This window comes from Corythoichthys intestinalis, chromosome 21 (assembly GCF_030265065.1).
Source record: "Corythoichthys intestinalis isolate RoL2023-P3 chromosome 21, ASM3026506v1, whole genome shotgun sequence".
Classification (NCBI taxonomy): domain Eukaryota; kingdom Metazoa; phylum Chordata; class Actinopteri; order Syngnathiformes; family Syngnathidae; genus Corythoichthys; species Corythoichthys intestinalis.
Window position 1 is genome coordinate 11,307,124 of NC_080415.1, and position 22,246 is coordinate 11,329,369.

The 22,246-nt window shown below is 40.1% G+C and overlaps 1 protein-coding gene across 1 annotated transcript; it reads left to right on the forward strand.

Annotated features, from left to right (window-relative positions):
- The first annotated feature begins 6 nt into the window (after positions 1 to 6).
- On the forward strand, positions 7 to 16,425 carry nptx2b (neuronal pentraxin IIb). The gene is made up of 5 exons (XM_057825245.1): positions 7 to 694; positions 8,549 to 8,768; positions 11,405 to 11,649; positions 11,718 to 11,897; positions 15,312 to 16,425. Exons 1-5 carry the CDS (start codon positions 191 to 193, stop codon positions 15,540 to 15,542), a joined length of 1,380 nt encoding a protein of 459 aa, XP_057681228.1. The 5' UTR covers positions 7 to 190; the 3' UTR covers positions 15,543 to 16,425.
- The last annotated feature ends 5,821 nt before the right edge of the window (positions 16,426 to 22,246 follow it).

The window sequence follows — 22,246 nt, forward strand, 5'->3', positions numbered from 1 at the left end:
GTTTGCACTGTAGTTGTCGCTCCTGCAAACAAGTCACATTTACCGAGAAAGTCCTTAGAAGGATTTTCGGTTTTGGCTTGTGCTTACCTTAGTATTTCATATTTTGAATAACTTTTCGAATGGTACCGTTTAAACGAACGACATACGTGCGTAAATTTTAACCGGCTTTTTTAACGCACGGACTAGATGGATGCGTAGAGTCTTTCCTCGCAAATCTTACTCTTTTATCAGCTCGAAGGCGTCCTTTGCAGGTATGTTTTCACTTTTTTACGGTTTTGTAATGTTATGCGCGCTGGGCTGCCGACACCAAGCGAGCTGCCAAGTGGACGACGGAAAGCGGTACATTTGCCGAGCGGTGCCCCTCGTCGGCGACACCAGCTGCCCAGTGACCTTGTTACCGGAAATCAGCAGCGGGGGTCAAGAAGAGGAGCTCCGCAACACTGTCATGCAGCTACGAGAGACTATATTGATGCAGAAAGAGACCATTTCCAGGCAATTAGTCACTATTAACGAGCTGACCACCAAACTGTCTCTATGCGCATCAACCACTGATGATAGAAAGTACGAAAAGGGGGCTCTCCGGGGCAAAGTGAAGCAAAACACAATGGGAGACGTCCCCAGAGATCCCAACGACACAGTGGAGAATCTTGGAAAAACGATGCAGGGGCTCAAGGACCGACTGGAGAATCTGGAGGTCAGTTCCTCAATACGTAAAAGCTGTTTCTTACTAATCAAAATGAGTAGAACGCCCCTCATAACCATAGGCGGACTTTGACTTTTGGGGCAGGGGGGGCACAACATGTTGATGACCCCGAAACGCAGTGTCAGCAGTACAATTAAATTACAAGAATATTTATATAATAATAAGTCTAAAATGAGCGCCTTTTGTTTTTCCATCATTCTTGAGGGGAATTCGAAATCAAGGCCATACTTTTCGCCAAGATCGTCATCCATTAAATATGGTAAGCCCACCGGTGCCGTGCCAATGTAGTTACCCCAGTTAAAAATTGTATCCCCTGGGCGGAGCTACTGCGCTGCACTGATTTGCTTGATTTCCGTGTTTTGGTGATATAGTTACCTACGATGTTTTGAAACATAGCAGATCCATTAAAAAACAACTTTTTTTTCTGTCGTATAACGTAACATAAGCACTGAACGTAAAAAAGGCAATGTTTTACCGTTTTACCCGTAGGATGACCTATAACTGTTATTACTGTAATTCAAGTCCAGTATGGAGTTTCTCCAGTTTAATAAACGTTGATGTACAAAATATATAACTATAGTTCTTTTCTGGCTTCAATTAATTGTTTAAGTCGACATAATTCATAACTAGTGTGTGTGTGCGCTCCCGCAGACAGGGGACACAATTTTTGATGGGGGTGACTACATTGGCAAGCCACCGGTGGTGGCTCTGTTGTACACTTTGTGTCTTTAGCGGAGCAAATTGAAACTCCGCTCACCATTTTAACGGTGGTCTCTTGCGTTTCATGGTCCACATTTTCAATCTTTGGTTCTTACTCAGTAGTTTTTGTGGCTTTTGAAAGCTTAAGGTTTGAAAAAATTTCATATATCCATCTTGCCTTTTCGGTCCTCTGGTGGTTTTGGCTAAGCAAAGCAAATGACCGTCTAAGGTGCTAGTCACATGATCTGTTCGAAAAAATAATTTTGACCCATTATAAAAATGTCTTTTTTTTGTTCATTTGGTTCATTTTTGTTGTTTGTTTTATTGCTTTACAAATTTTATAGGCAATATATTACTGGAAAATTCTTAATTTTAAAATCATATACAGTATAGGAAAATCAATTGCATGCAATGACACTTTTTGCCCCCCCCCCCCCCCCCGAAAATCCGCTTATGCCCATAACCCTACATAGTCAAGTTCAGTATTTATCATTAATGAATATGTTGAGATTAAATGATCCAGGCGAGCCAAAACCTCATGGAGGAGGATGTGACAATCACGTTATAGTTTTCTGAAAAAAAAAAAACTGAAAAAAATTGTGATATATTATTTTCTTTTACACTAAATTACTGCATACTCACTTGAATGTAAAATAATTGCTATCATGGTTTGGTCAGACACTGCTTAACAATTTGTAAATGTTTGTTCATTTGATGTAAGCCAGTGGCGTTCATAGCCTACATAGTGCCCTGGACGACAAGATGCTTTGGCACCCCCAGGAAAAAAAAAATCGCATAAAAACAACAACGGTTGACCCACAAATTCCTGCGCATGAAGTATACTTAGATAGGTATGTGCCGTTATGATATTCAGACGGTATGATAACCTTAAGCCAAAATATCACGGTATAACGGTATTGTAATTACAGCTCCAAAATGTGTGACTTTGAGATACCTCGGCTTCTAAAAACATTTAAAAAAAAAAAAAACTTTTCCATTGAACAGGATTTTTATTTTGCAGAACACATTAGCAAATTGGAGTATAATGTTAAGTTAAAAAAAAAAAAAAAAAAAAAAAAATTATATATATATATATATATATATATATAAATATATATTCTAAATAAATTTATAATAAATGCATTATTTTAGGTGAGGCACAGCCACAGCTCAACATTATTACCATCAGAACAAAAATTATTTGTTTTCCATAAAAAGCATGTGTGTATGACTCGTATTACATTATACAAACACTCTCTTTCTCAAAACAGACAGCCGCCAGAAGGAAAAAAAAGTTTTCCACCGCTAGACACACTAAACACACTAGAGTAAACTCTCGTAGCTGGTGGGAAACGTTCATGACAGTGTTAACCTAACCTTTAATTTAACGACAAGATGCTTTGTCACCCCCAGGAAAAAAAAAAAAATCGCAAAAAAACAACAATGGTTGACCCACAAAATCCTGCGCATGAAGTATACTTAGCTAGGCATGTGCCGTTATGATATTCAGAAGGTATGATAACCTTAAGGCAAAATATCATAGTTTCAAGGTATAACGGTGTTGCAATTACAGCTGTAAAATGTGTTACTTTGAGATTTTTGGGTTGATGAAAAAAACAAAAAAACCTTTTTCCACTGAACAGGATTTTTATTTTTCAAAACATATTAGCAATTTAGAACATAAGTATAATGTTGAGTTAAAAAAAAAAAAAAAAAAAATTCTAAATAAATTTAAAATAAATGCAGTCGTTTAGGTGAGCCTAAACCCACAGTCACAGCTCAACAATATTACCATCAGAACAAAACTAATTGAAGTATTTTCCATAAAAAGGGCGTGTGTATGACTCGTATCATGTTTACATTATACCCACACTCTCTTTCTCAACACAGACAGTTGCCAGAGAGAAAAAAACAGTTTTAGCACCGCTAGACACACTAAACATGCTGGAGTTACTTCTCGTAGCTGCTGGGATACGTTCATTACAGTGTTGACTCACCTTTAATTTTGTATAAATGCAAAATCACATTGGAAGTATTGCCTCGTCGGCAGCCACCATCCGTGAACATGTTTTACATGTCGGTTGGCCCTACTCCTTTAAGACACGGCTGTCTTTATCTTTTCTGTAGCCGAAGTATTCCCATACCAGCGATTTTGTTTTCTACGATGCGGGTAAAAAAATCCAGGAGTTTCACCTCCTCAAGCCATCATGGAGCACAGCTGACTCACTGACACTGAGCAACAACTTCAAGCGAGGGATTTCTCCATGCATTTTTGGGACATAAAAAATAGCTAATACGGTACTTTAGGGACGGTATAACGGAAGATTTTTGCAGTCTTGAAACCTTGACATTTTCATAGCACGGTATACCTCGAAGCTGGTAATCGGCACATGTCTATAATAAGCAGAACCCAACAGCCAAAACCCAGTATTTGTTATGACTGACTGTTACTTTTATTAATGCTAACCAACTAGTTTAAAGTGCACAACTATAATTGTGCAAAAGAATATTGACATCATAAACAGTCATAAAATTTGTAGAAATAATATGTGGAAGATTTTACTTGTGTCTAGTTGACTCAGATGTGTTGACCACTACAGGGGCTCCTGTTCGAGAGCACAGCAGATGAAATCAAATACTTTTTTGGGCTCATGTGCAGGTGTGCATACATGTACACACATTTAGTATCTGGTCAATAACATACAGACATATAGTCAACATTCACCGACCTCTTAATGTGTTGAAGCTTATTAAACATTCAACCACATCATTTTAACCATAAACCGATAATAGTGAACATTTACACACTATCTCTCTTCAAACCACACATTCGCTGCAAAAATTATTTTGATATGATGCCAACAGTCATTGCCAATAAAAAAAAAAAACTAGCTAACAACTACTAGTGTAAACGATTAAAAAACAAAACAAAAACAAAAACGACACAAAACCGCATTTAATACAACTATTCCACCACCTAGCATTGTATGGAATTTTTACGATTCATGTGTAGAGCCTTTAATTCACTTTCAAGGCATACTCACATCATCATTGAAGGAGCAGTCGCATGAACCGGGAAACGCAGAACTGGAAATAAAATCATGATCAGTTTCCAAAATAAAAGTGTCGCTCTAAATACAAAGTAAATTAATTAAATGGCTAAACTATCAGAAAACTTGAAAAATTCCTAATAGAAACAATACATATGCATTATACAACTGGATCAAATATTCAAGTTTAAAAAAAAAAATTCTGTGCACATTAAGAATCAGAGTCAATCCTAGGTGAGCTACATGATAAACTATAAATACCCCATCTCCTTCTCCTTGTGGTGTTGCGTGCAGACACTAAATGCGGTCTGCAGGGGGCGTGTAATGAACGGCAAACCATTGAAGTGGACCCCAGACCCAAATGTATGAGATCACAGACTCACAGACGAGGAACAGTGACGTTTGTATTTATTAAAAAGTACAAACAAGGGAGCATGCCAAATTGATGCGAGTATAACAAAGTACAACTAAAGGAGCGCGCCAAAAAAAAAAAAAAACGTGAATATAACAAAGTACAACTAAGGGCGCACAAAGTACAACAGAAAATAGAACACAAATATCAAAACGATCAAACTAGGATACAACCGTAGGAAACATCGGAGAGCAAGGTGAGGACACACACAGAGCAGTAAGCAAGGCAATCGTCCGACACAGCTGCTAGACACAGGCGTCCTTAAATGCCGCACGCTCCTAATGCGCAACAGGTGCATCGCATGACCCCGCCCCTCCAGCTCAATCAGATGCTGCGATGAAAAGAACAACTGAGAACACAAACATGACAGGGAGTCACTGCAATGCTAGGGGCGCCAATTATAATAGTAGACAATCATTCGCTTGCACCTTACGTGCATGCGCCCCTAGCAATTTGCCGCCCGGGGTGACAGCCCAACCCGGCCGTGCCAGGAGCCGCCATTGATGTCAGCCCTTCCGCTTCAAATGGATTGGACATCTACTAGTGATGAAGCCATATAAAATTACAGTAGAAGTATGATTGGGCGCCCAACAATTGGAAGTCTAGCATCATCTAATTGCTCCTGTTTTTGAGGCACCATGCGCAACTGGCGGCCATCTTGGGTAGGGTTGGAAACTAGATCTCAAAAACTACATAGCATGTTACATTATTTCTTAGTATTTACTCCCCGATATCGATGACATCATTTTAGTGCCGTATTGATACAACACTAATTATTACCGTATTGGCCCGAATATAAGACGGTGTTTTTTGCATTGAAATAAGACTGAAAAAGTGGGAGTCATCTTATATTCGGGATCTAGACATTATACCCATTCACGACGCTAGATGGCGCCAGATATCATTGAAGCGAATGTTGAACTTGAGGAGTTATGTTTTGTCATGACAGATCTCAGCTACTCTCATGTTTAACCAGTTTGCATTATTTTATTGCAATGTTTTTCCTCATTCAGATTTGTTTCAAGACTGCAGAAACACTTAGACCTTACTATGATGGTTAATGCAGTTATTGCAATTTTGTTGTTTTATCACAATAGATTGGTTTATTAACATTTCAAAAACGAGAAGCCATTCATTTGCGAATGTGGTTGCACTTTAATTGACATATTTACATGTTCAGATATTAAGATTTGAATGCCGCAAAATAACATGCTTTTTCTCTCAAATATATTGTTATAATCATTTGCTTCAGATGTACTGGAAATATTTTCTGTATAAAAATTAATTTGGTGTTCAAAAAGTCTTTTTTCAGACTTGAGTCTTGAAAAAGAGTCTTATAATCAGGGCCGTCTTATATTCGGGCCAATACGGTAATCACTAATTTTACATTTGTATGTAGCGATTCCATCACCTCCCATCAGATGATAAAATGCTTTGTCTGCAGTTGGTAAAATTGTCTCGGCTATTACGGTTTACTCAGATACCAGTATACAGTGCCTTGCAAAAGTATTCGGCCCCCTTGAATCTTGCAACCTTTCGCCACATTTCAGGCTTCAAACATAAAGATATGAAATTTAATTTTTTTGTCAAGAATCAACAACAAGTGGGACACAATCGTGAAGTGGAACAACATTTATTGGATAATTTAAACTTTTTTAACAAATAAAAAACTGAAAAGGGGGGCGTGCCATATTATTCGGCCCCTTTACTTTCAGTGCAGCAAACTCACTCCAGAAGTTCAGTGAGGATCTCTGAATGATCCAATGTTGTCCTAAATGACCGATGATGATAAATAGAATCCACCTGTGTGTAATCAAGTCTCCGTATAAATGCACCTGCTCTGTGATAGTCTCAGGGTTCTGTTTAAAGTGCAGAGAGCATTATGAAAACCAAGGAACACACCAGGCAGGTCCGAGATACTGTTGTGGAGAAGTTTAAAGCCGGATTTGGATACAAAAAGATTTCCCAAGCTTTAAACATCTCAAGGAGCACTGTGCAAGCCATCATATTGAAATGGAAGGAGCATCAGACCACTGCAAATCTACCAAGACCCGGCCGTCCTTCCAAACTTTCTTCTCAAACAAGGAAAAAACTGATCAGAGATGCAGCCAAGAGGCCCATGATCACTCTGGATGAACTGCAGAGATCTACAGCTGAGGTGGGAGAGTCTGTCCATAGGACAACAATCAGTCGTACACTGCACAAATCTGGCCTTTATGGAAGAGTGGCAAGAAGAAAGCCATTTCTCAAAGATATCCATAAAAAGTCTCGTTTAAAGTTTGCCACAAGCCACCTGGGAGACACACCAAACATGTGGAAGAAGGTGCTCTGGTCAGATGAAACCAAAATTGAACTTTTTGGCCACAATGCAAAACGATATGTTTGGCGTAAAAGCAACACAGCTCATCACCCTGAACACACCATCCCCACTGTCAAACATGGTTTGGGCCTGCTTTTCTTCAGCAGGGACAGGGAAGATGGTTAAAATTGACGGGAAGATGGATGCAGCCAAATACAGGAACATTCTGGAAGAAAACCTGTTGGTATCTGCACAAGACCTGAGAATGGGAGGGAGATTTATCTTCCAACAGGACAATGACCCAAAACATAAAGCCAAATCTACAATGGAATGGTTAAAAAATAAACGTATCCAGGTGTTAAAATGGCCAAGTCAAAGTCCAGACCTGAATCCAATCGAGAATCTGTGGAAAGAGCTGAAGACTGCTGTTCACAAACACTCTCCATCCAACCTCACTGAGCTCGAGCTGTTTTGCAAGGAAGAATGGGCAAGAATGTCAGTCTCCCAATGTGCAAAACTGATAGAAACATACCCCAAGCGACTTGCAGCTGTAATTGGAGCAAAAGGTGGCGCTACAAAGTACTAACGCATGGGGGCCGAATAATATTGCACGCCCCACTTTTCAGTTTTTTATTTGTTAAAAAAGTTTAAATTATCCAATAAATTTTGTTCCACTTCACGATTGTGTCCCACTTGTTGTTGATTCTTGACAAAAAAATTAAAATATTATATCTTTATGTTTGAAGCCTGAAATGCGGCGAAAGGTTGCAAGGTTCAAGGGGGCCGAATACTTTTGCAAGGCACTGTATATGAGCTACTGTATAAGCAAAGGGGGGGTAAGAAATCCTGGACTAGTGTCACAAGAGATACAGTTCAAACTCAATCATCAGAATATGAGTTAGCTCTTTTCGTATTGCCCATAATGATCAAAAACACAATAAAAAACAGATCCTGTGGCTTTTGCTTCATTTGGTATTCGAGATTTGGCCTGAGTTGCGGCAGGACAGCTCCATGGCTGTTTCGTAGTGACGGCGCACCTTCTCAAAATATCCTGAGCATCTGACATTTCCTTGCTGAGAAGAACACTTCCGGCGTTCAAAAAACCTCTAAACTCACCTGACCAGATACAGCTATTACGCGTCGCCACGTAAAGAAACACCTAGTACAAATGATTGCAGTCAAAGTCATACAATCAGTTATCTAATACCTAAATAATGACTGATAAACAAAGAGGGTAAAGTGTCAACAGCTCCATCTGTAAACGCTTGTGCTCATTTGTAAGCAAGTCAGACATGCATGTAATATCCTGAAGTGAAGTCAAAAGCATCTCCCGCAGTTAACTGTCCGTGATCACCTGTATCCACTTCCTGCTTATCCATCTATAGCAACAGCAGATGCGGGCCAACATATCTGGCGCGCCGTTTCCCACTGAGCTGCGTGACTTGCTGCAGCGTCGCCTGGTTGAGCTGGAGAAACAGCTCCTGAGAAAAGTCAACAACCTGGAAGAGGAGAAGAGCATGCTGACCAATGCCACCGCGGAATACCAACTCAAGACGGAAAATACGCTCAACGAGCTGGTAGAGAGGATAAGCGAGCTGGAGAAAGGTAAATTGACATAAGCAAATGATTATTTAATTTATTAAAAAGTGCCTTTTAATTGTTCCAGATACTGTACTGTATGAATCACAGCTGCTCACAGTTATATTATTTTTTAAACACTAACTCCACATAGATGGTTTCTACAACTGTGAGATCATAGGACTGTAGTTGTAGTAAGAGCTGGATTAAGTCAGATAAATCTGCACCAAATCCGTACCAAATTCAGCTGGCCACTAATAAAGAGCATCCAGTGTTCTTGAAAACTCTTCTTTTAATCCACTAATATGGATTAAAAGGCAACTAAGTCCACGACGTGTATAAAAATAAACAAACAATGCATGTTTTCAACGGTAAGATTCTGGCGACCTAAGCTGTCAACACTTTACCGTAAATATTTTGATGTACATGCCCAAAAGCTTTGAATTTTGAATTTATTGACTGCAGCCTTTACTGCATGTGAGGGATTTGCATACTCAGGTTGTCCACGGGTATTCTAATTTCTGTTTGCCCTCTCAAAAACATGCACAGTCGGTTCAGTGAAAACTAATTTTTGCTACTTTTTTCCTTCATTTTGATACCTGTGGCTTTTAGTCCCATGCGGCTTATTTGTTGATTTATTTGGGTTAACAGGTAACACTTTATTTGACAGCAGTTGGATAAGACATTATGACATGACACTATCATTGGCATTACTGAATTGTTATGTCATTAGATTCAGATTCATTCAGATTCAGAGATTTATTTGTCATTGACACCAGCTCTCACAAGATGACAACAGATGACAGCGAAATTCCGTTCGATGAGTGAGCATCGGGCCACTGCAGACGTTCCCGCCGCCAACTTCTCTCTCTACTTCAGAAATTACAGAGCAAGTTAGAGCAGTTACAGAAGTTACAGTACACACATAGTATATCATACAACATAGCAGGGATATGACACGAAGCACAGGTCATGTGCAGGGATTTTTTGTGCGAAAAAAGGAGAACTTCCAGTCATGGCTGGAAGAATGGGGGGTGTCAGTGATAGTAAGAAAGAGGCAGTGGCGGATTTGGGGGGGTGGTGTTGTGTGTGAGTGTGTGTATGCACAAGGGTATCAGTATTTGTATGTGTCTGTAGACAAAATAAGAGTCGCAGGCGCCTTCGACCAGCCTAAGAAAGAGAATCAAGGGCAAGAGATCTGCCATCTGCGCGGCTCTCTCCAGGAGAAAGGAGCGGTGGGATATGGGTGTTCGGGAAAGGGAAAGGAAAATTATAATCATTGAACCGAATAAATAATTTAATATGTCCAAATACAGTTGGTATTCAGTCAAATTCGTGGTCCTCAGGGCCTAGGTGACACCTTAGGTCCCTTAAGTCATTGCCAGTCGCGGTCTGCCTCGACAATTCCATCACCTGGCGCAAGGTAGCATCCACTTTTCTAGATCCTTCCTTGGACCGAACCGTGAGTCCACGGAACCAGTTCTGGATCCGACCCTCGACGTGGTCCTCAAATGCCTTGAATCGCACCGTTAAAGCTGCAGTCTTGAAAATTTCCCGTAGAGCAGGGCACATCCTAAACCAAGTAGAAGGAACCCCACGACTGTCACGCCAAACAGCCAAATATCCTCGATATCTTCCACAGATAGGACAGTAAGACACGCTGGTTTCCAGTGATCCAATGAATCACGTATCCAGCGGTGAAGGTACCATCTGGGCAAGACAGCTCTCCTGGCGCACCATGTCTTGTTGAAAAAATCTTGTCAATTGTGCTGAGAGACCAACTAATCAGATCCATTTTCGTATGAGAGACCAGCAACAGTTGATCCACAGAGGAAATACAAAAAAAGCAGACAGACTAGACTGATGAAGATAGCAGGAGCAGGGAGGAAACACTTCCGCCCCCTTCGAAGGCAGGAAGACGAAGTGAGCACTCCGCAAATTATGTCACCAACTCAATTTATATCCAGCTTGTATCTTTTACATTCATTCAAAAGTGAGATAATTTGCCAGATAACACTAAATGAAATCTGTTATAAGCATTCATTGATGCTCAGGACAGTATCGTGTTATAATTATGATTATCAAATGACAGTTTATGGCACCACTGTCAAATAAAGTGTTACCAAATAGCATAGCTAGCAATTAATGAAGCAACTGGAACAGTAACTGAAGAAATAGTTAGCACAGAACATGAGGTTCGATTGTTATTTACATCTGTAGCGCTGCAGTGTATACTCGGAGGCATGTAGGATGACAACAGTGTTGACTGCAGGTGGCAACAGACGTTGACTGTCTCCCCCAAGGCAGCAGTGATGGCCAAATGAAACTTCTTGAAGCAATGAAGTCAATTGGTTCAAAGCTTCATGGTTGTTCATTTGGTCTTATGACAGTCGTATGATCCTGCTGTCAAATAAAGGGTTTCCAGTTAATATCTTTTTGTGTAAATATTCCATAATACAGTGGGGACAGCTGCGGCTTATGGTCTAGTGCGGCATATCTATGAACAAATGCTGTTTTCGTGCCAAATTCGGTGGGTGGCGGCTTATAGTCAGGTGCGCCTTGTAGTGCAAAAATTAGGGTACATGACTGTAAATGGCTGCTTGACTTTTGGTTTCCTGTGATTGACTGGCAATCAGTGACCAATCTTCCCTCTCTGTCTGCAGGAGGGGAAGATTTCAAGTCTCCTGAGCAGTTCAAGATCTCTCTTCCCCAGCGTACAAACTACCTGTACGGCCGCATCATCAAGAGCCTTCCAGAGATGTATGCATTCACGCTCTGCATGTGGATTAAGTCCCGCGCCACTCCAGGCATCGGGACACCCTTCTCCTATGGCGTGCCCGGACAAGCCAATGAGATTGTGCTGATCGAATGGGGAAATAACCCAATTGAGCTGCTCATTAATGACAAGGTGAGTGATGGCTGCTTTTATAAATAAAATACCTGTCATCGTCTATCTAATGGGATTCGACTGGAAAGGTTGCTCAACTGCCCTTGGACGTACGTGACGGAAGGTGGCACCACATCTGCATTACCTGGACCACCAGAGATGGTCAGTGGGAGGCTTATCAAGATGGAGAAAAGCAAGGCACAGGAGACAACCTGGCAGCATGGCACCCTATTAAACCAGGAGGGGTGATCATCCTGGGCCAAGAGCAGGTATTACAGTGACTAAGCCAATGTTGACTGGTGCCTTAACTGATGGTAATAGGCCTAATAAATAACAGGATGATACAGGATATTTAAAGTGACACCGTCATATCTCTTTGAATCAGTAATCCTTGACGAAAGAAAAATACGGGGGCAGTTGGATTACAACAATATGACAGTACAGTATTACAACAATGGTTTTTCGTCGAGTTGAAAGTATTAATATTAGGGGTGGGAACCTCTGGGGACCTTACGATACGATTTACAATGCAAGGCTAATGATAACGATGCTCTCACGATATGGCGATACAACAATTATCGATACATGGGTCAGTAAATAATTCTACGATATTCTACAAAACAACTAACAAACATTATATTTAAAAAATGCAAGGTATTTTTATCCTTCTGCTGTGAATTAGAATGAGTTAATCACTTGTAGACGTACAATCCATTTGGCAGCGAATGAACGAACCCTCCCCGTTCAAATGGATTGCAGGTCTATGGCGGTCAATGTCAAACAAAGAGTTCAGTTTTGGGGCATTTCGGGTCATATGCCGTTGCTTTTGTCACTTCCTCTTGATTTTGGGGCATTTCTGGGTCACTTCCTGTTAATTTTGGGTTGCAGAACAGGAAGTGACCTGGGAATCTCTGCATATGAATTGGCAGTGACTCAAACTCAACAGGAAGTGACCTCTAAATGCCAAAAAATTAATAGAATGCGACCTGTAAATGTGCCCCGAAAATTGGAATTTCTCACATTTCTGCATAAAATCCCCATCAAATGTAATCTGATCTTTGTCAAAATCACACAGATGTAAAAACAGTATCTGCTTAAACTAAAACAACCCAAACATTTATAGGTTTTCATATTTTAATGAGGATAGCATGCAAACAATGACAGAAGGGGGGGAAATAAGTAAGTGGACCCTCTGCCTGCAATGGAAACCAATGTTTACCGAACAATTTAAGTCAGGTGTGAGCCCAATCACTGATGAGTGGTTTAAAGCTGCCCTGCCCACTATAAAACACACAACTGGTACGAATTGTCTTGATGAGAAGCATTCTCTGACGTGCATCATGGCTTGGTCAAAAGAGCTGTCTGAAGACCTGCCATTAAGGATTTTTGATTTGTATAAAGCTGGGAAAGGATACAAAACCATCTCTAAAAGTCTCGATGTTCATCAATCGACAGTCAGGGAAGTTTTCTACAAATGGAGAGAGTTTGGCACTGTTGGTTCGCTCCCAAGGAGTGGCCGTCCACCACAGATGACACCAAGAGTTCAGCGCAAAATACTCAGAGGTAAAAAAAAAGAACCCTAGAGTGGCTGTAAAACTATGGCCAAGAATGGTGTTCATGGGAGGACTTCACGGAGAGAGCCACTACTGTCTAAAATAACATTGTTGCTTGTTTATTGTTCGCTAAAAGGCACTTGGACACTCCACAGAAGTCTTGGCAAAATATTTTGTGGACTGATAAAACCAAAGTTGAATTGTTTTGGAGTAACACACAACGTCTTGTGTGAACGAAAAATTGAACTGCTCACCTTATTCCCACCGTGAAGCATGGTGGAGGGAGCATCATCAATTGGGGCTGTTTTGCTGCCTCACGCCTGGACAATCATTAATGGAAGAATGAATTCAAAAGTTTATCAGTATGTTTTGCAGTAAGAACTGAGGCCGCCTGTCAGACAGTTGTAGCTAAAAAAAGGATGGAGGCAGCAACAACACAATGATCCAATATAGAGATGGTAAATCAACTTCAGAATGGTTTCAGAAGAAAAAAATACACATACTGGAGTGGCCAAGTCGAAGTCCAGACTTGAACCCCATTGAGATGCTGTGGCATGACCCAAGGACAGCGATTCATGCCAGACTGAACTACAGCAGTTTTGTGAAGAAGAATGGTCCAAGATTAGTCCTGATCGGTGTGCCAGACTGATCTGTAGCTACAGGAAGCGCCTGGTTGAAGTTATTGCTGCCAAAGGGGGGGGGGGGCACACCAAATATTAAATGTGATGGTTCACTTACCTATTTTCCCCCTTCTGTCATTGTTTGCATATTATCCGCATTAAAATTTGAAAACCTATAAATGTTTGGGTGGTTTTAGTTAAATCAGACACTGATGTTTCATCTGTGCGATTTTGACAAAGATCACATCACATTTAATGGTGATTTTATGCATATAAAAAAAAAATCTATTACTGGATATATAGATTTATATATATATATATATATATATATATATATATATATATATATATATATTAAGGCTGTCAAACGATTAAATTAAATTGTTTAATCGAACAGCTTAAAATTAATTAATCGTAATTAATCGCAATTAATCGCAATTCAAACCATCTATAAAATATGCCATATTTTTCTGTAAATTATACATATATTCTGTAAAATAAATTGTTGGAATGGAAAGATAAGACACAAGATGGATATATACATTCAACATACGGTACATAAGGACTGTAGTGGGCAATTCACTCTACTTTTAAATTCATCATTTAAATCTGTTTATGCTGTCCTCACTCCGAAGCGTCTACTTTTTCCAAAGCTAAACAGCTAGTGAACAACGCCTTAATAATCAGACTTCTTCCTTTTTCATCTGATTTATTAATAAAATGGCCTCAAACCATTGTCCTCTTTAGACCGTCGTAAAACTACAAAAAAAAAAGTACACAAGCATTGCATTAGCAACAACGTTAGCTTAGCACGCTATACAGGTTCACTAAACATAAACAGCGTCTCATACAAAAAAATATAACATTTCGCTTACTAACATAATATGCACATTCTTTACAACAACCATACTTACGGACAAATCTTGTCCAAGAATCATATAAGCACAACATTACAACGTGGGTGTCAGCCCGAAACGTCGTGCAGCCATATTGAACTGGCAAGAAAACAATAAACCATGTCGCAAAGTGACCACAAGAGTTCGCTGTAAGACAGCACAAAAAGCTTTGCTGTAAAACTTACCAAAAGGCAGAATACTGTCTGAGCGGGACATGTGCGTTAATTGCGTCAAATATTTTAATGTGATTAATTTAAAAAATTAATTACCGCCCGTTAACGCGATAATTTTGACAGCCCTAATTTTAACGTGATTAATTAAAAAAAATTATATATATATCTATATATATATATATATATATATATATATGTATACAAACTCTACTTTGTTGTAATACATCCAACTGCCCTCATGTTTTTTTTTTTTACCATCCTGTGATAAAAGTCTATGAGCAACCTTTACAAATGAAATGGTCATTGAATGTAAATAACTAGATGCATTGTATTTTATTCAATTCTATTATCAACATCCTCTCATTATTATCATTGTCCAGAAAGCAGAATGTTTACCCATGAATCCCACGATCATTCCAATGATAATCCTGCTCTGTCCAGGATGTTGTCGGTGGACGCTTTGATGCCGGACAGGCCTTTGTGGGTGAATTGAGTCAAGTTAACATATGGGACCGTGTTCTGAAGCCTGCGGATATCCAGTCTATGGCCAACTGCACGTCGTACCTGCCGGGTAACGTGATCTCGTGGCTTGCGGCTAATGTTGAGGTGTTCGGAAGAGGGGCCTTTAAAAGGCCCTTGGAGATGTGTCAGGAGAGGCTGCCTAATAACTAATCACAAAGCATTTGCCTTTAATGATAATTAACTATTATGTCTAAGCATTCATTTCTTTTCTAATTACTGTAAGACAGTTTATGGAAGCTGTGAAAACATCATCGTGAGTGTTGAAAATAACACTGCATGTGAAAATTACACACCATCTATTGCTTACTATTTTTGCTGCCTGGTGTTAAATCAGTTCAGTGGATGTTTCCCTATTGTATTACCATTACCCAACTATAACTCCTCCACCGTGAGAGGCTTTGAATCCACTCCAGACTCTTACAGTCTAAATGCCACTGATACAAATACTCGGAGCCAGCCGGACTTCCGCTGACATGTGAGCTGCTGTTGCGTGCCGTCCAAGGGGAGAGTAGGAGAGAAGATTATCTTTAAGGTCTGGCTAATGTTATGTCTATTGCTTAACGGGGGAATCGGCTTGGAGCCAAAATCAATCACATGTTGTATCCTGACATGATTAGTGTGGAAAACCATTCTCTTAAATTGAATAAATGAAGAATCAATATTCTGCATGGGCATTAAGCCAATAATATACGATTAAATCAAACACAGTGCTTTTTTTTCCCCTTGCCTTGTCCATTTGAACAAATCTTATTAAATGGAGATTTGTGTTTATAGCATACTGGTACATTGTTATAAAACATTTATTTTTCTATATTGATGCAGTGGATTGTGCGTAAAGTAATTATCATTGTTAGCACAGCTATAACAACACTGGATGTCTACTTCTACTATACTTGCGTGTGTGTCATAGTGTACGTCCCGCAAGCTTTTTTATTTTTTAACTGTGTAGCTGTTTTGCACTTTTAATGCTACATAATTGTCCGTTTGGCCTTCATAGGGACTCAAGTGCCAACCATTGTTTTGTATGTATTAAAAATCACTTTGATATTAAATGTGCTAAATAAAAAGAGCTCATGCCTAAATGAATGTTTGCCTAACGTGTTCTTGTTATTTGTATTTTTGCCAAACAAGGAAATATCCATGCAATAATAACATAATACAGTTCAAGAATGGTAGTTACTATACAGTAAATCTTCTCTGGTCCACATTAGCTTTCCTGCTTTTCCACTTATTAATGCTAAAACTGAGTTGTTCATTGAAAAAGTTCTATCTGTGTTGCCCAATGTACCAATTTTTTAACTTGAATTCCTAATAGATTAGACGGATAGAACTTTTTCAATGACCAAGTTGAAGAGACATCTGTAGTAGTACATTTAATAGAACTGTACTCAATTTAAGCATATGGCACGCCCACACATTCACATACAGTTTAAAGTCATTTGTTACCCTGTTAAGGTAACTGTCAGGTACAATAAGGTACGTGGGTGTGACATAAGTAGTATATAACGTAAGCTGAGCGGGATCTTTTAACTGAGCTGACCTGGCTTCAGGACAACAACAGGTGGCATGGGTGGCATTAGCAACGCTTAACAGAGGGAGAGGCCGAAAGGTCAACAGTGACATAGCAGACGTTCCTCCTCAGACTCTGTGCTTCTGAAGCTCTTATTAACCACTTGAATAAACCAGAACACTGCATTTAGATTTTTTTTTTCGCTTGATGGTTGATATGTGCCGGCGAACAGTCCTTAGATTCCCCACTTCTCACCCCAATGACAGGTTGGTTAGGTTTCAGCTAACCAACAACACTAATGGGGATTGACGGATATTTCAAGACATGACGTTAAAACACAGATACAGTGGGGCAAATAAGTATTTAGTCAACCACTAAAAGTTCTCCCACTTGAAAATATTAGAGAGGCCTGTAATTGTCAACATGGATAAACCTCAACCATGAGAGACAGAATGTGGAAAAAAAAAAACAGAAAATCACATTGTTTGATTTAAAAAAATAAAATAAAATTTGCAAATCATGGTGGAAAATAAGTATATGGTCAATACCAAAAGTTCATCTCAATACTTTGTTATGTACCCTTTGTTGGCAATAATGGAGGCCAAATGTTTTCTGTAACTCTTCACAAGCTTTTCACACACTGTTACTGGTATTTTGGCCCATTCCTTCATGCAGATCTCCTCTAGAGCAGTGATGTTTTGGGGCTGTCGTTGGGCAACACGGACTTTCAACTCCCTCCACGGATTTTCTATGGGGTTGAGATCTGGAGAGTGGCTAGTCCACTCCAGGACCTTGAAATGCTTCTTACGAAGCCACTCCTTTGTTGCCCTGGCTGTGTGTTTGGGATCATTGTTATGCTGAAAGACCCAGCCACGTCTCATCTTCAATGCCCTTGCTGATGGAAGGAGATTTTCACTCAAAATATTTCGATACATGGCCCCACTCATTCTGTCCTTTACAAAGGGTATGGTGTTCTTCGGATGCAATTCAGTATTATTTCTCCTCCAAACACAAGAACCTGTGTTTCTACCAAAAAGTTCTATTTTGGTTTAATCTGCCCATAACAGCCCAGTCCTCTTCTGGATCATCCAAATGCTCTGTAGCGAACCGCAGATGGGCCTGGACGTGTACTTTCTTCAGCAGGGGTACACGTCTGGCAGTGCAGGATTTGAGTCCCTGGCGGCGCATTGTGTTACTGATAGTAGCCTTTGTTACTGTGGTCTGTAGGTCATTCACTAGGTCCCCCTTGTGGTTCTGGGATTTTTGCTCACCGTTCTTGTTATCATTTTGACGCCACGGGTTGAGATCTTGCATGGAGCCCCAGATTGAGGGAGATTATCAGTGGTCTTGTATGTCTTCCATTTTCTAATAATTGCTCCCACAGTTCTTCACAGTTCTCAGTTCCAGTTTCTTTACACCAAGCGTTTTACCTATTGCAGATTCAGTCTTCCCAGCCTGGTGCAGGTCTATAATTTTGTCTCTGGTGTCCTTCGACAACTCTTTGGTCTTGGCCATAGTGGAGTTTGGAGTGTGACTGACTGGAGTTGTGGACAGGTGTCTTTTATACCGATAATGAGTTAAAATAGGTGCCATTTATACAGGTAACGAGTGCAGCCTCGTTAGACCTCGTTAGAGGAAGTTAGACCTCTTTGACAAGCAGAAATCTTGCTTCTTTGTAGGTGACCAAATACTTATTTTCCACTCTAATTTGGAAATAAATTCTTTAAAAATCAAACAATGTGATTTTCTGTTTTTTTTTTCTCCACATTCTGTCTCTCATGGTTGAGGTTTACCCATGTTGATGATTACAGGCCTCTCTAATCTTTTCAAGTAGGAGAACTTGCACCATTGGTGGTTGACTAAATATGTATTTGCCCCACTGTAAGTCATGTCAGTGTTTATTTTATTTTATTTTGTTGATTCACATACAGTGTATGAAAAAGTATCTGAATCTTTCTCACATTTTTGCACAAAATCACCATCAAATGTGATCTTATCTTTGTCAAAATCACACAGATGTCAGATTCGCACTCCAATTATTTGTTAAATGGCCGTAATATTTTAATAGGTATTAAAGAAACGTGTTTTTTTGGATATACTTAGATTATACTATACACAATGGTTAAGCCGATATTTTCCAATTTAAAAGTGTATTAACAGCCCGTTTATTGTTTTGATTCTGTGTATACAACAGATGTCCAGCCCTCCAACAATCAGCCAATTATGAAATAGGTTCATTGTCTTCATCCAGGTTGCCACAGCATTGTTGGCTACGTAAACTAGGGTAGCAAAAATTGGCCAAGGATAAGCATATATCCTTATGCTTCAAGGTATGCAGTGTTGTGAAAACATCAAGGTTTCAAAAACGCAAAAATGTTCCGTCATACCGTCCCAAAGGTATTCGCTATTTTTTATGTCCCAAAAATGCATGGAGAAATCCCTCGCTTGCAGCTGTAAGGCTCGACCCTCCCACACCGGTTGTTGCTCAGTGTCAGTGAGTCAGCTGTGCTACACGATGGCTGGAGTAGGGCTGGCCGATATGGCATTAAAGTGGCTACGACAACAAAAAGTAAGTTTATTTCATATTTTCCGAGGTATTTTATGCTCTTGAATGAAATGGACCGCTTGGATGTGTGTGGAACCAATCGATATATTTATTTAGTTTTTTGAATCCCGCGCCATGAAAACGATCATTTTCAGTATACAGCCAATACTACAGTATGCAGAACGACTGCGGATTCAGCTGGTTTTGCGGATTAATTAGTTTATTTTTCGCATCAAGCCCACCAAACGGCTGCAGAAAAATTTAGCTGCACCAGGGAGAGGCGTGTGAGCCTTTTTGGGGTTTCAAAAGGTTCCCATTCACCGAGGGATAACGGCCAAAACAAGCCCTACTACTTGTGGGACCATTGGACTTGCAAGGAAATGAGTAAGCATCGTGTTTTGTATTATGTCAAATACTGGGATCATTTTAATACATAGGTTGCTTGCATTTTGTGGCTGACATGCTCCTTGTCCACTCGGCCGACGACCGAGTCGCACATCCCCCCCGCCAGGAGAGCTCTACACATATTTATTGCTTATTGACCTCTTCATGTGCCCGGTGTTCTGTCAAATTTTCCACCCGATCAGAAATTGCAACTTTGTGTTAAAAATGGCCACGATTACAAAGTAAACACTACCACCTTTCTTTAAATAAAGGACTATTTACTTATGTTTGATCATGTAGCTCTCCTCAGACACATTCTGTCATTTTAGCTGCACAACAACTGCAGCCGCTCTCCTGACTCTCTCGCTGCTTACGTCTTTGCCGTGTACTAAAGCATTATTTCGCCATATTCGTGTTGACCATTTGGCAGCTAGGCTCTCCTCCGACGTTGCCCGGTTTTTCCGGCGGTCACTGACCAGCTGCTTCCCTGCAAACGAGCCATCTGCCCTCAGCAGGGGAACGAAGAGCTCTAACTTGCTCGCCACCAGGTGGGTTGCCGATTGGCGAAGACAATCGACAACCCCGCCGCCGTGTGAAAAAATCCGGGCTAGTTATGTGTGATTTTCCGCTTCGAAGACTTTGAAACATCACTCGGTTCGGGTTAGCATGTCGGCTAGCTGTCATGCCTCTTGGTTTGTTTACATTATCCGAAGCCCGAAATGACAGAAGCGCGATTTAGGTGTCATAAAATATCGTTCGGGAGGTAAGACAGTAAAGGTGAAGTCGACAGTTTTGGCCATGTCGTCCTGAATAAGTGCATTTTTATTATTTCATATTCAGTTTATTATATATCATATTCCAGCCTCTTGGTTTGTTTACATTCTCCGAAGCCGGCAGGGAAATGACAAAAGCCCGACTAATTACGGTGGCATAAAATATCGTGCGGGAGGTGCGACAGCAAAGGTTAAGTGGACAGTTTTGACCATTATGGAGTAATTTTGCCATGTCGTACTGAATAAATGCATTATTATCATTATTTTCAAATTCCATTTAGCACACGACTGTTATTTGTCAAGACCATACCATTTATTTAGCTACTGGGGAAAAATAGTTGGGTAAAAAGAATATCCTGTAAAAATATTGGAGTAGAGAGACTGAAACAATGACATTTTGCTGCTCTCTTCGCCGCATTTTCCTTATTCTTAATAATTCCCCCTCAATGGGCTGAATTCTAAATCAGATGAAATCGTGACCCTGCCGACGTCATCCCCCAGCTGGGGACGCTAGAGCGCTAATGTGACAGGCAGGGCTAAACGGCAGATTAAAAGACTAACTTCTGGTTATCTGCGCTTTGCCAAATTTCGTCGAACCGTCTCAAAATATGATTGTAATGCACTTAATAATGCTATATAAGACTTTTTTTCTCCTGTCGTACGCACTTTATCTAAACCACCCAAACATTTATAGGTTTTCATATTTTTATGAGGATTGTTTATGCAAACAATGACAGAAAAGAGGAGATCGAGGCCGTTATCAGCATCACTTAACAACGTAATGTCTCAAGGCGACTGATGGTCTCTCAACATGCATATTTCAGTGCTCAGCACATAAACTGATTCTTGCTGGCTTATAGACCCTACTCACATGACGTCACAACCACGCCTCCGCGCCATATTGTCCGTCAGGTCGTCGTGTTTATGCATTACCGCTACGTAAATTCCTCGTATTATGGCGTGTTTTTCTGCTCGTTAACATTAATAATCAAAATGGTGATGGCGTGTGTGGTGGTTGGTTGGAATAACAGAGAAGATAGACGGAGAGACTTGAAGTTCTACCGTATTCCGAGAGACCCGGAGAGGAGAGCGAGATGGACTGCTGCAATTCGACGAGAAAACTGGGCTCCAAACGATTACCACAGATTATGTAGTAGTCATTTTATATCTGGTAAGATGCATTTAATATATATTTAGAGGGTTTTGGGCTGACAACCACAATTAAGATCATTGCGAGGCTAATCGCCGACAACATACAGTTTCAAATTCAAGATGCTTATTTCTTCCACCATCATTACATTTTGAATAATATTTAGCTTGTACCAAGTGAAAGAAGCTGGCCTCGTCTACGGATCATCAGTTAAACAGGTGTGTCCAAACCTTTTGCAAAGGGGGCCAGATTTGGTGTGGTAAAAATGCGGGGGGCTACCTTGGCTGATTTACATAGAACAATATATTTAAACAAATTTTAGCAAGCCCTTCTGTGTGTCACATTTGCTTTATTACTTTTTTAAATTCATAATTTCAACAGTCTCGTCTTTGTGGCGTTCTCTTTCGACACTCGGGCTCTTGCGAAATACTGCTGCTGTGAAATTAAACTAGCTTCAAGTTGCTATAATTTCTCGTTGCGTATCTTCCCTGT

Bases quoted from the DNA above. Each gene is read 5' to 3' on its own strand.
- nptx2b (XM_057825245.1), top strand. From the start codon at position 191: ATGCGTAGAGTCTTTCCTCGCAAATCTTACTCTTTTATCAGCTCGAAG. The intron at 695-8,548 runs GTCAGTTCCTCA...ATCCATCTATAG, and splicing joins ACCGACTGGAGAATCTGGAG to CAACAGCAGATGCGGGCCAA. The intron at 11,650-11,717 runs GTGAGTGATGGC...TCGACTGGAAAG, and splicing joins AGCTGCTCATTAATGACAAG to GTTGCTCAACTGCCCTTGGA.